General features: G+C 31.8%; 2 protein-coding genes across 2 annotated transcripts; both read right to left on the bottom strand.

Annotated features, from left to right (window-relative positions):
- Positions 1 to 420: 420 nt before the first annotated feature.
- LOC111709115 (ovochymase-2) lies at positions 421 to 7,542 on the bottom strand. The gene is made up of 10 exons (XM_023482720.1): positions 7,518 to 7,542; positions 7,051 to 7,109; positions 6,690 to 6,718; positions 5,947 to 6,008; positions 5,655 to 5,704; positions 5,142 to 5,190; positions 4,199 to 4,281; positions 2,932 to 3,000; positions 968 to 1,051; positions 421 to 496 (listed from the first exon to the last, which is right to left on the bottom strand). The coding sequence occupies exons 2-10, from the start codon at positions 7,065 to 7,067 to the stop codon at positions 421 to 423; spliced, it is 519 nt and encodes a 172-aa protein (XP_023338488.1). The 5' UTR covers positions 7,068 to 7,109; positions 7,518 to 7,542.
- Positions 7,543 to 9,206: 1,664 nt separating this feature from the next.
- On the bottom strand, positions 9,207 to 19,524 carry LOC111709127 (uncharacterized). Its single transcript, XM_023482733.1, has 11 exons — positions 19,354 to 19,524; positions 17,805 to 17,894; positions 17,165 to 17,239; positions 15,778 to 15,828; positions 14,641 to 14,691; positions 12,509 to 12,559; positions 11,912 to 11,952; positions 11,391 to 11,427; positions 10,706 to 10,779; positions 9,791 to 9,889; positions 9,207 to 9,312 (listed from the first exon to the last, which is right to left on the bottom strand). Exons 1-11 carry the CDS (start codon positions 19,420 to 19,422, stop codon positions 9,222 to 9,224), a joined length of 729 nt encoding a protein of 242 aa, XP_023338501.1. The 5' UTR covers positions 19,423 to 19,524; the 3' UTR covers positions 9,207 to 9,221.
- Positions 19,525 to 20,051: the final 527 nt, after the last annotated feature.

Here is a 20,051-nt window from a genome sequence, read left to right as displayed (position 1 = left end):
AAAATAAGATAAGAATCCCTTTATGTATAATGGAAATTAAGATAAGAATCCCTTTAAATATAACGGAAATTAAGATAAGAATCCCTTTAAATATAATGGAAATTAAGATAAGAATCCCTTTAACTATAATGGAAATTAAGATAAGAATCTCTTTAACTATAATGGAAATTAAGATAAGAATCCCTTTAACTATAATGGAAATTAAGATAAGAATCCCTTTAAATATAATGGAAATTAAGATAAAAATCTCTTTAACTATAATGGAAATTAAGATAAGAATCCCTTTAAATATAATGGAAATTAAGATAAAAATCTCTTTAACTATAATGGAAATTAAGGTAAGAATCCCTTTAAATATAATGGAAATTAAGATAAAAATCTCTTTAACTATAATGGAAATTAAGATAAGAATCTCTTTAACTACACAAACCTGGGTATCGCACTAATATCAACAGCGCACTGGTCTCTGCTCCTCATTACAGGTAAAGTTACTTTCCTCAAAATAAACAGATTAATAATTTGTTGTCATATCATCTGGACTTATGATCGATTGGGCTGGCGGGCCGAGCCCTGCGACTAAGACATGTTAGATGGCCGAGCGCCGCGGCTAGAATGGGCTAGGGGCCGGCGCTGCGACCACAGATCTCTAAATTATAATTGAACATTTCTGAAGAAATGTTAAAATGTTTATCTTCCTCTATTCTCGATAAAGTCCGAATACGTCTATTTTATGCAGAATTATTGGTACAACTTTGCGACCTCTGATCTCTTATGGCTTTCATTTTTCATTTTAAACACTACAATGAGAAACTCCAACTTATTGTGTTTTGAATATCAGAATTCCAAACACATTTTTCTGAACATTATTGTTCTACGAATCGTAATTGTTTCATGCGAATTGTGACTTTTTCGTCTTCTTGGATTTTATCTTTAATATTACAATACACAAGAATAGATGATAACTTACTTAAGAACATCACTGTATACAGCATTCGGATTCGTAGATTGCTGGGCATCCGCTCCCCAGCCAGTAGATATACAATCAGTCAACCTTAATCAGTAGATAAACAATCAGTCAACCTTAATCAGTAGATATACAGTCAGTCAACCTTAATCAGTAGATATACAGTCAGTCAACCTTAACCAGTAGATATTCAGTCAGTCAACCTTAACCAGTAGATATACAGTCAGTCAACCTTAATCAGTAGATAAACAATCAGTAAACCTTAATCAGTAGATATACAATCAGTCAACCTTAGTCAGTAGATATACAGTCAGTCAACCTTAGTCAGTAGAAATACAATCAGTCAACCTTAGTCAGTAGATATACAGTCAATTAACCTTAATCAGTAGATATACAATCAGTCAACCTTAACCAGTAGATATACAATCAGTCAACCTTAACCAGTAGATATACAGTCAGTCAACCTTAATCAGTAGATATACAATCAGTCAACCTTAATCAGTAGATATACAGTCAGTCAACCTTAACCAGTAGATATACAGTCAGTCAACCTTAATCAGTAGATATACAATCAGTCAACCTTAATCAGTAGATATACAATCAATTAACCTTAATCAGTAGATATACAGTCAGTCAAACTTAACCAGTAGATATACAATACGTCAACCTTAATCAGTAGATATACAATCAGTCAACCTTAATCAATAGATATACAATCAATTAACCTTAATCAGTAAATATACAATCAGTCTACCTTAATCAGTAGATATACAGTCAATCAACCTTAATCAGTAGATATACAGTCAATCAACCTTAATCAGTAGATATACAGTCAGTCAACCTTAACCAGTAGATATACAATCAGTCAACCTTAATCAGTAGATATACAATCAATTAACCTTAATCAGTAAATATAAAATCAGTCAACCTTTATCAGTAGATATACAATCAGTCAACCTTAATCAGTAGATATACAGTCAGTCAACCTTAATTAGTAGATATACAGTCAGTCAACCTTAATCAGTAGATATACAATCAGTCTACCTTAATCAGTAGATATACAGTCAGTCAACCTTAACCAGTAGATATACAGTCAGTCAACCTTAACCAGTAGATATACAATACGTCAACCTTAACCAGTAGATATACAGTCAGTCAACCTTAATCAGTAGATATACAGTCAGTCAACCTTAATTAGTAGATATACAGTCAGTCAACCTTAATCAGTAGATATACAATCAGTCAACCTTAATCAGTAGATATACAGTCAGTCAATCTTAACCAGTAGATATACAGTCATTCAACCTTAACCAGTAGATATACAATACGTCAACCTTAACCAGTAGATATACAGTCAGTCAACCTTAACCAGTAGATATACAGTCAGTCAACCTTAATCAGTAAATATACAATCAATTAACCTTAATCAGTAGATATACAGTCAGTCAACCTTAACCAGTAGATATACAATCAATTAACCTTAATCAGTAAATATACAATCAGTCAACCTTAATCAGTAGATATACAGTCAGTCAACCTTAATCAGTAGATATACAATCAATTAACCTTAATCAGTAGATATACAGTCAGTCAAACTTAATCAGTAGATAAAAAATCAGTAAACCTTAATCAGTAGATATACAATACGTCAACCTTAATCAGTAAATATACAATCAGTCTACCTTAATCAGTAGATATACAGTCAATCAACCTTAATCAGTAGATATACTGTCAATCAACCTTAATCAGTAGATATACAGTCAGTCAACCTTAACCAGTAGATATACAATCAGTCAACCTTAATCAGTAGATATACAATCAGTCAACCTTAATCAGTAGAAATACAATCCGTCAACCTTAATCAGTAGATATACAATCAGTCAACCTTAATTAGTAGATATACAGTCAGTCAACAATTGAGAAGAAAATCAACTCCTTAATTTATAAACAAACAAAAAATATGTTACCCTTCAAATCTCTCGCCAGGTGAGGGCAAGCAAACAGGTCCAATATGTTTCTGGTAGATAAAGTTAGATCTAAAGAATAAGGTTAAGAATCAGATTTTTATATTTAAATAGAACATTGGACATTAAACTTAAAAGCGATCAATATTTATGACTACTTTTCCGGCCCTGGAATGTAATATTTTAGCAATCATAACCTCAACAAAATTATTATAAATTCTATTTAAGGAAAGAGGGATTCTGAAAGAATATACACTCCGGGATTATTTCAAAATCAACCTTTTTTGGGGAGCTAATAAAGAAAAAAAAATTTAACTGTACTCTTAGAACATTTGAAAAAAAAGTTTTAATTATACTCTTAGAACAGTTTTTAAAAAATTTAATGTGCTTTAAGAGCAAAATTCATGATGTTGTTTCTAATCTGCTTCCGCTGGAGCACTTTGAGGAAAAGAGAATATTTATCATACTAATTTTAGATATATAATTCCATACTTTGTTAAGCCAATGGGTTCCCTTAAAATTTGGTTTAGCCAATTTAGCCTTTGGCCAGCATTATTGATATATAATTATAGATATATAATTGTAGATATATAATTATAGATATATAGTTTTAGATATATAATTATAGATATATAATTTCTTCATAAATCGTTAAGTCTGAACATTTTGTTTTGTGAATCTGAGAATCAATTGATTATTGATCAATTGATCATTGATCAATTGATCATTGATCAATTGATCAATACATGAAATGAAAGGATTAAGCATTGTTCCTATCTATTTTAAAAATTCCCATATTAGATATCGTGATGCACACTACACACTAAAGTTACGACTTCTAAGGCCGCGATTTAAAAAAATTCGGGAAAATACGGCTCAGGGTTAAGCTGAGCCTTATTTACAGTTTGAGCTTTCGGATTCAAGCATGCATCTTATTTTCCACCGAGTTGAGTTAAAAAAAACTGGTTTAATATTCTATTTGGCGGATTTTCATGGTAGGAATTGACGCATTCCGGGTTTTTATGAGAACAAGACTCAACATTGAGCCTTAAGACCAACCAAGGTCGGTTTTATTTTCATTGGGCCAAACTCCTTAAGTCGAACCTAAGATCTTGCAGCTGTCAATTACGTGACACAAGCGGTTGTCAGAGTTGGGTCGAAGATTGGGTCTTAAAGTCGGGTTTAAGTAATTACTGCTCGAGCCGAAGTTTTTAAATCGCGGGCTCAGAAAGAATAGTTTGAAATTTTTACGAAAAATAAGAATACTTACTCTGTTTCTAGTATTGCCAGGTTGTTAAATATATTCTTTTTATCATAATCTGGATGCAGATGAACACTCAATACTCGACTTTCCTACAAGAAAATGTAAATCAGAATAAAAGTCGTCGTTATTTTATCTTTACTTAATCTTTGAGATTATTTTAGATAATAGTGCTTCTTTAAGCAACAAATTATGTCCTTACTGACCTTACTTTGTATTTAAAATAACTTTCATTCCACTTCTTCCTGGTTATAACTTTGTATTTAAAATAACTTTCATTCCACTTCTTGCTGGTTATTACTTTGTATTTAAAATGACTATCATTCCGCTTCTTGCTTGTTATTACTTTGTATTCAAAATAACTTTCATTCCACTCCTTGCTGGTTACTACTTTGTATTTAAAATGTCTATCATTTCACTTCTTGCTGGTTATTACTTTGTATTTAAAATGATTATCATTCCACTTCTTACTGGTTATTACTTTGTATTTAAAATGACTATCATTCCGCTTCTTGCTGGTTATTACGTTGTATTTAAAGAGCTTTCATTCCACTTCTGGCTGGTTATTACATTGTATTTAAAGAATTTTCATTCCACTTCTTGCTGGTTATTACTTTGTATTTAAAATAACTTTCATTCCACTTCTTGCTGGTTATTACTTTGTATTTAAAATAACTTTCATTCCACTTCTTTCTGGTTATTACTTTGTGATTAAAATAACTTTCATTCCATTTCTTGCTTGTTATTACTTTGTATTTAAAATAACTTTCATTCCACTTCATGATGGTTATTACTCTGTATTTAAAAAATGGATGGTTAAATTTTAATCTGTAGTTATAGAATTATGAAGTTAGAATTCATTTCACTAGATACTGAATTAAGATTTTAGAAAAGCTTTGTATAAGTAATCTCTAAAAAATATTAATCTTTTAGGGTAAAAAAGAAAGTAAACCTGACTTTGAAGAAATTCTGTAGTTAGTTTAACGTCATGTTCTCCACACCTAATAATAATTAAAAAGATTTAGCTAAGGTTATGTATAAGCTTAGATACTCTGGATGGGCTCAAATGTATGTAAATGTCATCTTTATTGCAATGGACACTCGAAATCCTCATATAACGTCACTGATACTTTACTAATAATCATAACATTTGACAAATATATTGAGTGTGCTAACAAGCTAAAAAATGCAATTTTAATTCAAGACTTAGTTTAATCTATTATTCTTTAAAATACGCAGTGACGTCAGATGAGGAGTCTCCATTGCTATAAAGGTCGTCTTTACATACGTGTTGGAGCGCATCCAGAGTATCTACTATACTATACAGCCTTGGATTCAGCACAATAATATATTTGTTATTGTATCTGACAATGTCCATGATATCTTCTTAAGTCTATACATGGTTACTCACAAAGGATAAGACATTAGAGACGACATTTTATTCAGAGTTTAAACAAGTTTTTACCTAACATAGATATCAGGGCTAAACACAATATCTTCATCAACTTTAGAGGTCTAAAAATATTTTATTAAAGATTAAAATTAAACCGTAAACTGAACAATTGTGTCAGTAATAGGTAAATGAAGCTTCTGAGTGGAGCTAGAAAAAAAGGGGGGTAGAGGAGCTTAATGCATGGCAAATTCATAAAATCTATAAAGTGATATTAGAGTGAAGGCTAAATGTTTTGAATCGGCCCTATTTCTACAGTAATTTTATCAATTACTAATATTCTAAAGATGTAAGATAAATTACATACCTTAACAAGAAACTTGTGCGCCACAGTCAGAACTTTATTCCTTGCAATCAAGGAAGCGCCACCTACAAAATAAAAGTTTGTTTATTAATGCAGCGCCACCTTTACAATAAGAATGGTTTATTATGGGAGCGCCACCGATACAGTAATAGGTTGGCAGTGAGGCGCCACCTAGACAATAAAGAATTGTTTATGAATGAGGCTCCATATATTCAATAAAGAATGGTTTATCAAAGAAGTACAACTATAGTATCAATACAAACAATAGAGAATGGTTAATAAGTGGAGCGCCACCTATACAATAAATGATGGTTTATCAATGAAGGGCCACCTATACAATAAATAATGATTTATCAATGAAGCACCACCTATACAATAAATGATGGTTTATCAATGAAGCGTCACCGACCTACTGCAACATCGGACATACGCCAGCTGTTTATTTTTATATCATTTGATGGTTAGGTTAGGTTAAGACAATTTCTGGGCCGAGCGCTGCGGCTCGGACAAGCTAGGGGGCCGAGCGCCGCGGCTAGGACAGGCTAGAGGGCCGGGCGCTGCGGCCACAAGTCCATATCGCAGCTGTAAAACCAAGTGCTAGTAGGTCGGATGTGTTGTATACCGGATTTGGCGTAGTCAGAAGTGGAGTATAGCGGATATGTGTAGGTCGAAAAATACACCACCGTTAGCGCCACTTCCAAAAATGTTGCGCCACTTCTGCAATGATTAGTCGATTCTAACATTACCTACGTATGTGTTGATTCCATTCGCTTTCCTATAAAACAATTCAATCAGTCAATTTTCTCAATTTTTCCAGATGATCTTAATTAGTTGTTGGGACATTTCTGTCTATGTCCTGTCTATGAAATATTTCATAGAAAGATGGACATACATAGTCCTGTCTGAGAAATGTCCTGTCTGTGAAATGTCCTATCTCATGAAATATGCAATATCTATGCAATTTCATATCTTGAAATTTCCCATCTATAATTTTGTTATCTTTGAAATGTCAATTTATATGAAATGTCTCAACACCCATTTATCAAAACGCAAAAAATAAAAGTAAATGATCAAAATAATGCGAGATTGTTGATATGAATTGTGTTCCTGTAAACTATACACATGTGAGGGAACTCTCCAGGTTGGGCTAAATACTTTTCAGATCCCTACAATTCAAATAGATGGGTATTAATTAGAAAGACAATAAAATTTATAAAAGCTAAGCTTTCAGGACGCTTCGCGCCCATCTTCTATTTCAATTGTGAACATTTTCTCTTTGTATACACTGTAAAACAACAATTAAAACAAAAGTTTGCGGATTTAAAAAAAGTCGTGGATTTTCAAAATTTTCAAAAATCGAATTTTGTTGAAGGCTAATTTTTGAAATTTTGTTCATTCATAAACCTTCCGTGGGACCATGTTAAGTCCAACACAAAATTTGGGCCCGATCGGTTCAGCCGTTTTGACTTTTATCGGATGCAAACAGGCAAGCAGACAGACAGATAAGCAAAGTATATAGATAGATTAATGAAGTTATGATAAAATATATATATTTTTTAAATAACTAGGCTTACCTTGTCCCTACTGTTTTCAACCCTAAAACATGAAAAATGAATAACTAAAAGATATATTTCGCAAATCTAATTTTATATATATCCTAAACTTTGCGTAAAATAATAAAAACCCTGTAACTTAAGGGAAGTTTTATGAAAATGTTAACAATACAATTCTGGAATATGAAGACGACTTTAAGAATCACTTTGTGATTTGAACAGTCCAGGGAACAAAAACACAGCAGTTGTACACACAACTCCTTAACAATTTGATTTTTTAAAAATTAATTGCTTCAACATTATGAAATATATATAATAGAGCGCAAATGTCGTCTTCTCATTCTGCGGTTTTGTGGGTCTCAAAATTTTGATTTGAGCCATTCATATACGTTCTTCAACAATTTTTTAATAAAACGTTAAAGTTCTTCTATCATTTTTACTTGAACAAAAACCAAAAGACGCGACTTACTTGTACTTATTCTTGTACTTGTACTTGTACTTGTGCTTGTACTTGTACTTGTACTTGTAATTGTACTTGTACTTGTACTTGTACTTGTACTTGTACTTGTACTTGTACTTGTACTTGTACTTGTACTTGTACTTGTACTTGTACTTGTACTTGTACTTGTACTTGTACTTGTACTTGTACTTGTACTTGTACTTGTACTTGTACTTGTACTTGTACTTGTACTTGTACTTGTACTTGTACTTGTACTTGTACTTGTACTTGTACTTGTACTTGTACTTGTACTTGTACTTGTACTTGTACTTGTACTTGTACTTGTACTTGTACTTGTACTTGTACTTGTACTTGTACTTGTACTTGTACTTGTACTTGTACTTGTACTTGTACTTGTACTTGTACTTGTACTTGTACTTGTACTTGTACTTGTACTTGTACTTGTACTTGTACTTGTACTTGTACTTGTACTTGTACTTGTACTTGTACTTGTACTTGTACTTGTACTTGTACTTGTACTTGTACTTGTACTTGTACTTGTACTTGTACTTGTACTTGTACTTGTACTTGTACTTGTACTTGTACTTGTACTTGTACTTGTACTTGTACTTGTACTTGTACTTGTACTTGTACTTGTACTTGNAATCAGGACAATATTGTCCTAACTGTGTAAGCTATAACTAACCCGTAATCAGGACAATATTGTCCTAACTGTTTAATCTATAACTAACCCGTAATCAGGAAATATTGTCCTAACTGTGTAAGCTTTAAATAACCCGTAATCAGGACAATATTGTCCTAACTGTGTAAGCTATAACTAACCCGTAATCAGGACAATATTGTCCTAACTGTTTAATCTATAACTAACCCGTAATCAGGAAATATTGTCCTAACTGTGTAAGCTTTAAATAACCCGTAATCAGGACAATATTGTCCTATCTCTGTAATCTATGACTAACCCGTAATCAGGACAATATTGTCCAAACTGTGTAAGCTAAAAATAACACGTAATCAGGAAAATATTGTCCTATCTGAATAATCTATAACTAACCGGTAATCAGGATAATATTGTCCTATCTAATTGATCTATAACTAACCAGTAATCAGGATAATATTGTCCTATCTAATTAATCTATAACTAGCCGGTAATCAGGATAATATTGTCCTATCTAATTAATCTGTAACTAACCAGTAATCATGATAATATTGTCCTATCTAATTAATCTGTAACTAACCAGTAATCATGATAATATTGTCCTATCTAATTAATCTATAACTAACCGGTAATCAGGATTAAGGCAGCAGACCTCTCCCCGCCTACACTTCGAGTCGCTTACATCAATAATTCCACTTCGACTAAATAGATTATCAACATAAATTATCAGAAAATATTACAAAAATAGATTATTAAAAAAGATTATCAAAATAAAGATTATCAACGTAAATTATCAAAATATGTAGATTATCAAAATTTTTGACATAGATTAATAAAATAGATTTAAATAGAATATTATGTGATTGTATCTTAAATGATTTGGCAAAAGAATAGAATGTTGGACTAAAGACATTAAAATTCCTGGGGAGTTGTCACTAACCCTTTAATACATTTAATCTAAATATAAACGTTGATTGTCTGGTGTCTGCATATTTTGAATTTTGTTAAATTTTGAATATGCGAAAAAATTATTGTTTACGCCGCAAACATTTTTTGTTATTATTTTATATAATTGTACAAAGAGAAGATGCTCACAGATCGAGACACAATTAGAATTTGAAATAGAGGATGGGTGCGAAGCGTTCTAAAAACCTAGTATGATATATTTAAAAGTATTACTTTACACAACAGCTCTCATCGTCATTAGCGGAGATATCTTCATCATCATCTACTCGTATATCCAGGAGTTTGGAACCATCAGTTACAATAGTACGATTTCTAAACATTAAATCCAAAGATAATATATATATAGATATGCAGGCAGGTATAAATTTTGAGGTCTTGAGAAAAGGTGCAAACAGCACCATCTCTGTCGTACGCATGGCATTTTATCCTCTGGATTGTTGCTAATTTATCACTTTGTTTATGCGTGATAACACTAAATGCGTACTATAGTATCAACAATGTATACTGCATATTGTACCTAATGAAACAAATTAATCAATGCAAATAAAACTGAGGTAGGAATTTGACTAGACAAAGTTTAAATGTGCAAGTTGTACTGAATGGGATACGTAAATTAACGCAATTTAAATAAAAATTTTGACTAAAAAGTACATCGAATCTAGGACAAAGTCCTAATAGCGGACAGGATCCGGTCGAACAATACATCCCATTCAACACTACTATGGTCGGTTGTTCCTGGCTCTTCATGGCTCACAACTGGCTCATCACCCCCTTAACCCCAAAAACTCAAAAAAAAACTCCATTACTTTCCTAAAATGATCATCCTAGGTTTGGTGCGCTCAAAACTTCAATTTGATTGGTATATAAAAAAGAAATGAGCCAGCCCCAGTCCAATATCCCCTTTGATAGCCTTAGTTTAATTTTTTTAAATAATTCAAATTTGCAATGAAATTACCTAAATAAGTAAACCGTCCCTTTAAACTTCTGTTTTTTAAACTTCCCAAATTCATAGAAAATTCTGCAAACAAATGCAGGAAGGAACTGTTAATCTTTTCTTTGTTATTATGCAATAAATTTTGAGGAAGATTTATTTTGATTTATTGAGTGGATGGTATACAGTGGATTAACCTGCAGATATGGAAAGGAACACAGACAAAACCTTGATCTGCGTAGGCTGCACAGCTTCGTTTCTCACAATTATCCTGCACATATTCACAATTTTGAAAGCAGGTTGCTCGGACGATCAATGTATGATTTAATATTTGCCTTTTGCCGGCCCTAGCCCGTACCAAAAATGTGCTTGCCAGCTGAATCGTGTCACGTACGAGGGAGCTAAAAAAAACTCCGGCCGCGGGGTGCAACGGAAAATTTTAGTTCCGCAGTTTTATTAGCCAATATTTAAAAATAGATGTCTGTTTTTTCAAGATTCAAAAAATTTCCATTGAATTGGATTGATAAAGAATTTTTAAATCCACTGAAAGGGGTTATAGACATAATTTCAAGTAACTCTCCATTATAATGTGCCATGTTCAATTTACAGCTGTAACCATGTAAAGCTTTGTCAGATCAAGAATATATGAGATATCCATTATTTTCGTCTTTGAAAATTGATTTATTTGTGCATAAAGTGATTTAGGACTCTCTACTCCAGAAACAATTTAAAGCTAAAAAAATTTTAAGAAAAGAATTCGAATTTCTTTTAGCCTAAGACACTCCCCGGCTACCCATGAGTGTCCACAACATATTTCAGCCCAATTGGTCCAGCCGTTTGGCCGGCTATCGGTGACATATATAGAAAATGTTAATCACTTACCCCTATTCGTAGATCAAATCCATCTTCTTGTGAATTACTAAACAAAACTATTTTCAAAAATCCCATTTCAAGGTTTTTGTTGTAAATTCTATGAAGTTATAAAGAAAAGTTAAGAAAAAATGAATATCGAATGTTTATTATTCCAATGCAGTTATTTTCCTTTTACATTATATATTATATTATCAGAAATATTAATTTCTCTGTATTGTGTGTCAAGTTTCATTGTTTTTAAAAGACAGACATTATTTAACATCTATCATTAACTACAGACACAATTGTTAGTTTTACATTTTGAAAAAATAGTCTTTTTTAATGAAATGGTTCCTTTAACATCTTTACAGATATTTTGGTTTTCAGATTAGTTTATTATTTTAATTGTTAGACTAGTAATTCTTTAATAATCTAAATTTTTTATTAATCATTTTAATGTTGCTTTCTAGATTTAAGATCATAAATTTTAGTTTATTTTTTTATGTTCATAAAAATTACAAATGCCATGATTTTAAAAGTTTTGTTTGAACCTAACAAGTTTCCCAATTTCCAATGGATCAGTGCAAACGTCCTAAAAAAATATTTAATATTTAGATATGCATTCATTACTATTAAATAATTTGCCATGATGTAAAATGATGTACAAAAATGTTTTACTTAACGATTTTTTTCTAGTTTAATTTGAATATAGATTCTTCAGTACATAGATATAACACTTTTTAAATTGAATTGTGAACAGTTTTTAAATTGAAATTGGAAAATAATTCATAGTTAAAAAAAAAATTGTCGACTCCTTCAAGTTCTTCAATGTTCAAATTGGCTCCATTAATAATACACCAGTAATCGGAACCAATACATTTCTTTTAAAGAAAAACTTTGCATTACTTGGTGGATAGGTATCCCAGACCCAGCCCCCCTATTCTGAACGTTGTACTCAATCCTAAGTATGGTTTACACTAAAGCTGACCTATTATGTGACGATAATCAAATGTAAATTACTTTTAATGTTAAATACTTTAAACAAATAGAAATCAAACTCTGCTATAAATAGAGAATAAATTGAATAAAGAAATCTCCAAATAAATTTTGTTATTTTTTTCCGTAATAAAAGAAACTTTACTGTTTACCTTGGGTACACAAGTCATCCTTTCACTGTTGTACTCTAGATCAGAGGAGCACTAGACATACAATATATACAATATTTAGAAGAGAACTAGACATACAATATATACAATATTTAAAGGAGCACTAGACATACAATATATACAATATTTAGAGGAGCACTAGACATACAATATATACAATATTTAGAAGAGAACTAGACATACAATATATACAATATTTAAAGGAGCACTAGACATACAATATATACAATATTTAGAGGAGCACTAGACATACAATATATACAATATTTAGAGGAGCACTAGACATACAATATATACAATATTTAAAGGAGCACTAGACATACAATATATACAATATTTAGAAGAAAACTAAACATACAATATATACAATATTTAGAAAAGCACTAAACGTACAATATATACAATATTTAGAGGAGCACTAAACATACAATATATACAACATTTAGAAGAGCACTAAACATACAATAAATACAATATTTAGAAGAACACTAAACATACAACAAATGCAATATTTAGAGGAGCACTGTAAATACAATAAATACAATATTTAGAAGGCACTAGACATACAGTAAATACAATATTTAGAAGAGCACTGTAAATACAATAAATACAATATTTAGAAGAGCACTAGACACACAGTAAATACAATATTTAGAAGAGCATTAAGCATAAAACAAATACAATATTCAGGAGAACATTAAGCATACAACAAATACAATATTTAGAGGAGCACTATACATACAATAAATACAATAATTAGAAGAGCACTAAACATACAACAAATACAATATTTAGAGGATCATTAAACATACAATAAATACAATATTTAGAAGAGCACAATACATTCAGTAAGTACAATATTTAGAAGAGCATTAAGCATTCAATAAATACAATAATTAGAAGAGCACTAAACATTCAATAAATACAATATTTAGAGGAGCACTGTGAATACAACAAATGCAATATTTAGAGGAGCACTGTAAATACAATAAATACAATATTTAGAGAAGCATTGTGAATACAACAAATGCAATATATAGAGGAGCACTGTAAATACAACAAATGCAATATTTAGAGGAGCATTGTAAATACAATAAATACAATATTTAGAGAAGCATTGTGAATACAACAAATGCAATATATAGAGGAGCACTGTAAATACAACAAATGCAATATTTAGAGGAGCATTGTAAATACAATAAATACAATATTTAGAGGAGCACTGTAAATACAACAAATGCAATATTTAGAGGAGCACTGTAAATACAACAAATGCAATATTTAGAGGAGCACTGTAAGTAGAACAAATCAATATTTAGAGGAGCACCATGAATGCAACAACAAAAACAATATTTCAACAATTGTTAAGAGGAGTGAACGAAAAAAGTTGGTCGAACAAAAACATTAAAAAAAAAATTTTCCTGTGTCCGAATTTAATGAATGTGAGCCGCGTCTTAAATTCGCCAAAAACCGGTTTCAATTGAGCGCCGGCTTAAATCTTGAAACATTGAATACAATTTTAAGTGAAACCAACCATATTTGAGCCTCGACTTAAATTTAAATCGGCGCTCAAATTCTTTAAATTTGGCCTCAGCACATATAATAGTCCAGACTCTACGAAAACTAGAATATCAGAAATAAGACGACAACATCTCTTTCGACAAACGCTAAATATGAGTAACCCACTTTATATTTGATAGATAGATATAATTATAATTATAATTGCGCAATTTTGTACATTTTAATTTAGCCATGGGACCTCTCTAACCATTGCTGGTTGTTTTATATGAGAGACCCTTTGCAGCGATACAAACATGTTAAAATAAAATAAAACAAAATGAAACAAAAACAATTTAGAACTAAAGGAAAGCAAAGAGATGTGGAGGAGAAGGAAAAATAGTAGATAGAGGAAAAGGTATTGAAGAACAGAGAGGAAAAGAAGAAGAAAAAAAACGTGCTGGGGGGGATCTTCAAAAGGGAATAAGAATAAAGGGAAGGGAAATGGCGCTGGTCTGGAATGAGAAAGCCAGTCGCACTGCTTTGCAGACGAGTTCGTTATTACACACGCACACTCTTTTGGTACAGACAGACATATTGAATTAATAAAATCAAACCTTAGGATCGCACTGGTCGGTGTCTTTATTATATTCCTCAGAAGCGGAGCACTAAATAAAATATATTAATCAATTACCTAATCCATTAAAGAGACTGTTAACAGAACTTCAAGTGAACCTCTTTTGTAAAGTGGAATTTCCAATTTAGTGGTTCCTTGATCAATAGTAAATAAGATATCTAATATTTCTTAAAAAAAAAAATATTTAATTGCTTTTATTTCTTCATAAAAGTGACAATAGATTTCTTACTGCAGAAATATTAGATATAATTTTTTGTCCACTATACGGACTCATAGGTGTTCACAATATTCCATAAAAACACGTGTTACCTGTAAATCAGAATTTAAAACGGAATTTAATGCAATCCATTTTCAGAGATTTGTTATACTCTTACTTTTTACATTATTTTTAATAAGATGGTCTGAATCAAGGTACTAATGCAAGGAAAGTTATTTCAGAGGTGTTCCGCATTTTTTGTACTGCAATGTACTGTCTTTGGGCGGAAAAGTAAACACAAGACGGATGTCACAGCCTGACATGGAATTCATTTACACAAAAATAATCTATGAAATATTCTGGTCATGTGAAACTATTATGTGAATTATCAAAACTAAATGCTTTTAACCTCCTCGGATACTAAACGAACACTGATGCATCTATTCTTGTTTACAAATTCCACCCAGATAGAACTGGTTTCAATATGTACACAGAGTATACGCAACTGCAATTAACTTTCCTGGCATTAGTACCTTGGTCTGAATAATATATCCCACATGTCAAACCGAATATATTTTCTCACTCCTTAGTCCACTCTACGAAAAGTATCAAAAATAAGCGGAATTCCGTGTATGTCACCGAGAGTTTTAAGTTACTCGGTCGTAAAAAAACTTTGAAAGGTAAATTATTATATATCTTCAAATAGGGGATAAGAAAGGAAGTATAAAATACAAGCTGAAGGGCCCGGCTTTGCCCGTGGAATTTTTTTTTTTAATTTGTGAGAAAAAAAATTTCGAATTTTTTTAGCCTATGACACCCCCCGGCCACTCATGAGTGTCCACAAAAAAAATCATATAGATAAGCAGAAAACTAAATTCTTATAATAAAAATATAATAATAAGTAATAAATGAAGTTCTAACCTTTTCTGTACAACCATTAGTTTGTACGAGAAACTCTGTTCCAGGGGGGCACTGAGAAATAAAAAAAATAGAATATTTTTTCTAAGAATTTCAAAATTTACAATAGTATTGCACCGGAAATATGAAGGATGAGAAGGATAAGAAGGATAAGAAGGATGAGAAGGATGAGAAGGATGAGAAGGATGAGAAGGATAAGAAGGATAAGAAGGATAAGAAGGATTAGAAGGATAAGAAGGATAAGAAGGATAAGAAGGATGAGAAGGATAAGAAGGATTAGGATGAGAAGGATAAGTAGGATGAGAAGGATGAGTAGGATGAGAAGGATGAGAAGGATAAGAAGGATGAGAAGGATGATAAGGAATAGAACGATGAGAAGGAGGAGTACAGGATAAAAGGATGAGAAGGATAAGAAGGATGAAAAGAATGAGAGAATAAGAAGGATGCGTACAGGATGAGAAGGATAAGTACAGAATGAGAAGGGTGAGAAGATTGAGAGAATGAGAAGGATGAGCACAGGATGAGAAGGATGAGTACAGGATGAGAAGGATGAGAAGGTTGAGAGAATAAGAAGGATGCGTACAGGATGAGAAGGATAAATACAGAATGAGAAGGGTGAGAAGGTTGAGAGAATGAGAAGGATGAGTACAGGATGAAAAGGATGAGTACATGATGAGAAGGATGAGAAGGTTGAGAGAATAAGAAGGATGCGTACAGGATGAGAAGGATAAGTACAGAATGAGAAGGGTGAGAAGGTTGAGAGAATGAGAAGGATGAGTACAGGATGAGAAGGATGAGTACAGGATGAGAAGGATGAGAAGGTTGAGAGAATAAGAAGGATGCGTACAGGATGAGAAGGATAAGAAGGATGAGAAGGATGAGAAGGATGAGAAGAATGAGAAGGTTGAGAGAATAAGAAGGATGAGTACAGGATGAGAAGGATAAGTACAGAATGAGAAGGGTGAGAGGGTTGAGAGAATGAGAAGGATGAGTACAGGATGAGAAGGATGAGTACAGGATGAGAAGGTTGAGAGAATGAGAAGGATGAGTACAAGATGAGAAGGATGAGTACAGGATGAGAAGGATAAGTACAGAATGAGAAGGGTGAGAAGGTTGAGAGAATGAGAAGGATGAGTACAGGATGAGAAGGATGAGTACAGGATGAGAAGGATGAGTACAGGCTGAGAAGGATAATTATAGGATAAGAGTATAGTTCTAATTTCAAAGCCAATTCTTTAACATTTCCAGAGAATTTAGAAATTAATAATGTTCACATAAACAAAATGATAGCCAAGTTTTTTCTTTGTTTGAAACATCGAGCGCCTATATTGCACTATGAAGCGCGCAGTTAAAGTAAATTGAAATAAAATAGGAAATATGTCAATCTAACCTCTATTGGCACACATCCAACACCTTCTTTAAGTTCTAAACCAGACTCACAATCAAACAAATCATCAATACTTTCCTAAATTATAAGAAATCATAAAATTTTAATTTTAATCTTTAGTTTTTCTTTTTAATTATTCCTCAACGTTCTCCTTATTTACAAAATAATTAAAATTCTCCTTGATTTATTAAAATCTGAAATTTCTCTTCCAAAATATTCCTAACTGGGTTTCTTAACTATAACAATGTAACAATATTTTCCCTAATTTGTACTTTCAAGAAGATCATTTAGAGTTTCTTAAATTAAAGGAAATAAAACTATCTTTTGGCATAAAATCAAATAGAGATTTTCATTCACCAAAATTCTGAAATAAGTATTCATTCATGTCTTCAGTCATATATGGAATGATAGATTTTCTATTTCCGTCCCAGCATGATTGACATGATACAGCTCCTATAGCCCGCTATTTATTGACTTGCGCATTTCTACTGCTTGAAAACATAAAGGAAATTATCTAAATTAATTAAACACTTTAAACATTAGGGCAATGCCATTTTTTCATAGAGGGTCAATTGAAATTAAGTTTACAGGCTCTTTAAGGGAGTGTTCGCGAACAGTCCCTTTAAGGAAGGTAATTTCCAACCTCTTTTATCTCGAAACATCCTTGACCTTCTTTTAGTTCAAACCCAGGGACACAGTCACCAATGGCTCCTACTATATCCTCAAGACTATCCTAAATTATAAGAAAATTCATGAAAATCTTCTATATCTCAAAATATTATCAAAATTCTCCTGCAGTCCATAATTTTCACGAACATGTTATTAAATTGTCCACGGTGTGGCATTTTACGACGTAATTTGTCATAAAACGTACAGGGTGTCTCACGAAAAATGACAGTTAGTGAATGGTTTAAAATGTCTTCTTCCATAATTTGTTAAGTTGTTTGACACCAAAGAGAATAATAAAAAATATTGTATGGGAGTCATCTTACAGTAAAATGGATTTCAAAGTAAAACATATTTGAGTAAAAGATTTGTTAAACAAATAAACAACAAGTTTTTAATATCTAATACAGTATATGGAAGAAGACATTCAAAACTATTCACCAACTGTCATGTTTCGTAGGACACCCTGTATAAAATGAGCTCCTAATGTGTCTATAGGCCAACATTTTACCACTTGAGAATGTGCTCTCAAAAGGAACTACAGAAACTAGGAAAAATTTAATATCCCGGAAATTTCCGAAACGACAACAGGGAAATTTTCAAAAAAATTTTCACACATCAAAGTTATATCGGAAAATTTCCGGATATTTTGTGAATACAAAAATAAATCGTAAAGCTGGGGGAAATCCAGATTATCTTCGTACACAACCGGTAAACCGGAATTCTGATGGAAACCCTGCAAGTAGTATTTAAAGAAAGTGTTCTCCAAACATGAAAGGTGATGAAGACTGAATTCTACGAGAATCTGTATAAAAGTAGTATTTAAAGAAAGTGTTCTCCAAACATGAAAGGTGATGAAGACTGAATTCTACGAGAATCTGTAATCGATCCCCATTAATTAATCAACGTCTGGAATAAGGAAATCTTAAAATCCTTGATTATAAAAATTTTATACGTAAAAAAATGCAAGGTTTTTTGATTATTCACAGTATTTATGTTGAAGTTTGGAGAATATTCAATATAATATAGCGCTCAGTATATAAATGAGAACGATTTTCACAGACAGAAATTTACTGTTTAAACCCCTTTACAAATTTCAATTTAATGTGAGTGTAACAGAAAAACGACATTAACGTATTTGAAAGTGTATTTGCTTATGTTACAAATATTTGTTCACAATTAGCATAAAAATAAATTTTATTATGACAATAGTTCTTTAAAACTTTGCTGTTGGTGAAAGCTATGTTATTCTAGGATTTTTCAAATACAGTGTGACCCACAAAGAATGAGACTTCGGAAACGACTGTGCGGAATTTATTTAGTCTTTTGTCTTTCAAACATACAAAGAACTCTTGCTACACTTACACAAAAATACAAAAGTTTTAATTCAACTTCCTATAATCATCATATTAGAAAAGCTTCTGATCGCCAGCACAGTCTCAATCTTGTGGGTAACGCAGTATCATATTGATTCTAATGTATAAAATTCTTCATTTCATTCCACAGTTTTTTGAGGACCACTGTACCTGGGGTTGAGGGGCTGAGACTGCTGGACTTATAAAAAGAAGAAACAGTAAACCCGTCTCTTTAAACATTTTAGTTTTAAACTTCAACCGAATTTGTTTAGAAATATTTTATCTGAATTCTGAAAGTATTCAATCTGGTACCACGCTCCACCGAGAAGGTTAAGGTCAAAAGAATTGATTTTCTAATCTCTATATCTTTGCAAACCAATGTTGTAGAACATAGATAGATATCTCAAACTATAAATTCTGTCAGATTAAATAATCTAAGTTTGAAATACTATTTGCCTGCAAAGACATACGGATTAACAAATTTGAAATTGTGGCAAAGACTCAATTCCTTTATGCGATATAACTGGTAGTTAACTCGTTGTTCCTCTAGATTTGATTATTCACACAAGTTTGAGGAAAGCAAATTTTGTTGGCCACGTAAACTATAGAAATTCAAATCAGGTTTGCTTTTCTCAATAGTTCTTCAACAAGAGGAAATTTACTTTAATTTGTCGTGTATCGAAATACCAAAAATGTTCAAAGACAGTTAAACCTTCGAACACTTTGACAGAATTTTAAAAATTTTAAAAAGTAGGTATTCGATTTACAACAGTACCCTTAAATATTCTCTTTTTGTATTAACAATGATTGACAGATTGCATGATATCCTTGATCCTTCTTGCTGCAGAGAATCTGCATTTTTTTGGTTT

Source organism: Eurytemora carolleeae, unplaced genomic scaffold (assembly GCF_000591075.1).
Source record: "Eurytemora carolleeae unplaced genomic scaffold, Eaff_2.0 scaffold739, whole genome shotgun sequence".
In the NCBI taxonomy this organism is placed as follows: Eukaryota; Metazoa; Arthropoda; class Copepoda; order Calanoida; family Temoridae; genus Eurytemora; species Eurytemora carolleeae.
The sequence above is the reverse complement of the archived record's forward strand: the minus strand, read 5'-3'. Positions and strand labels throughout refer to the sequence as shown.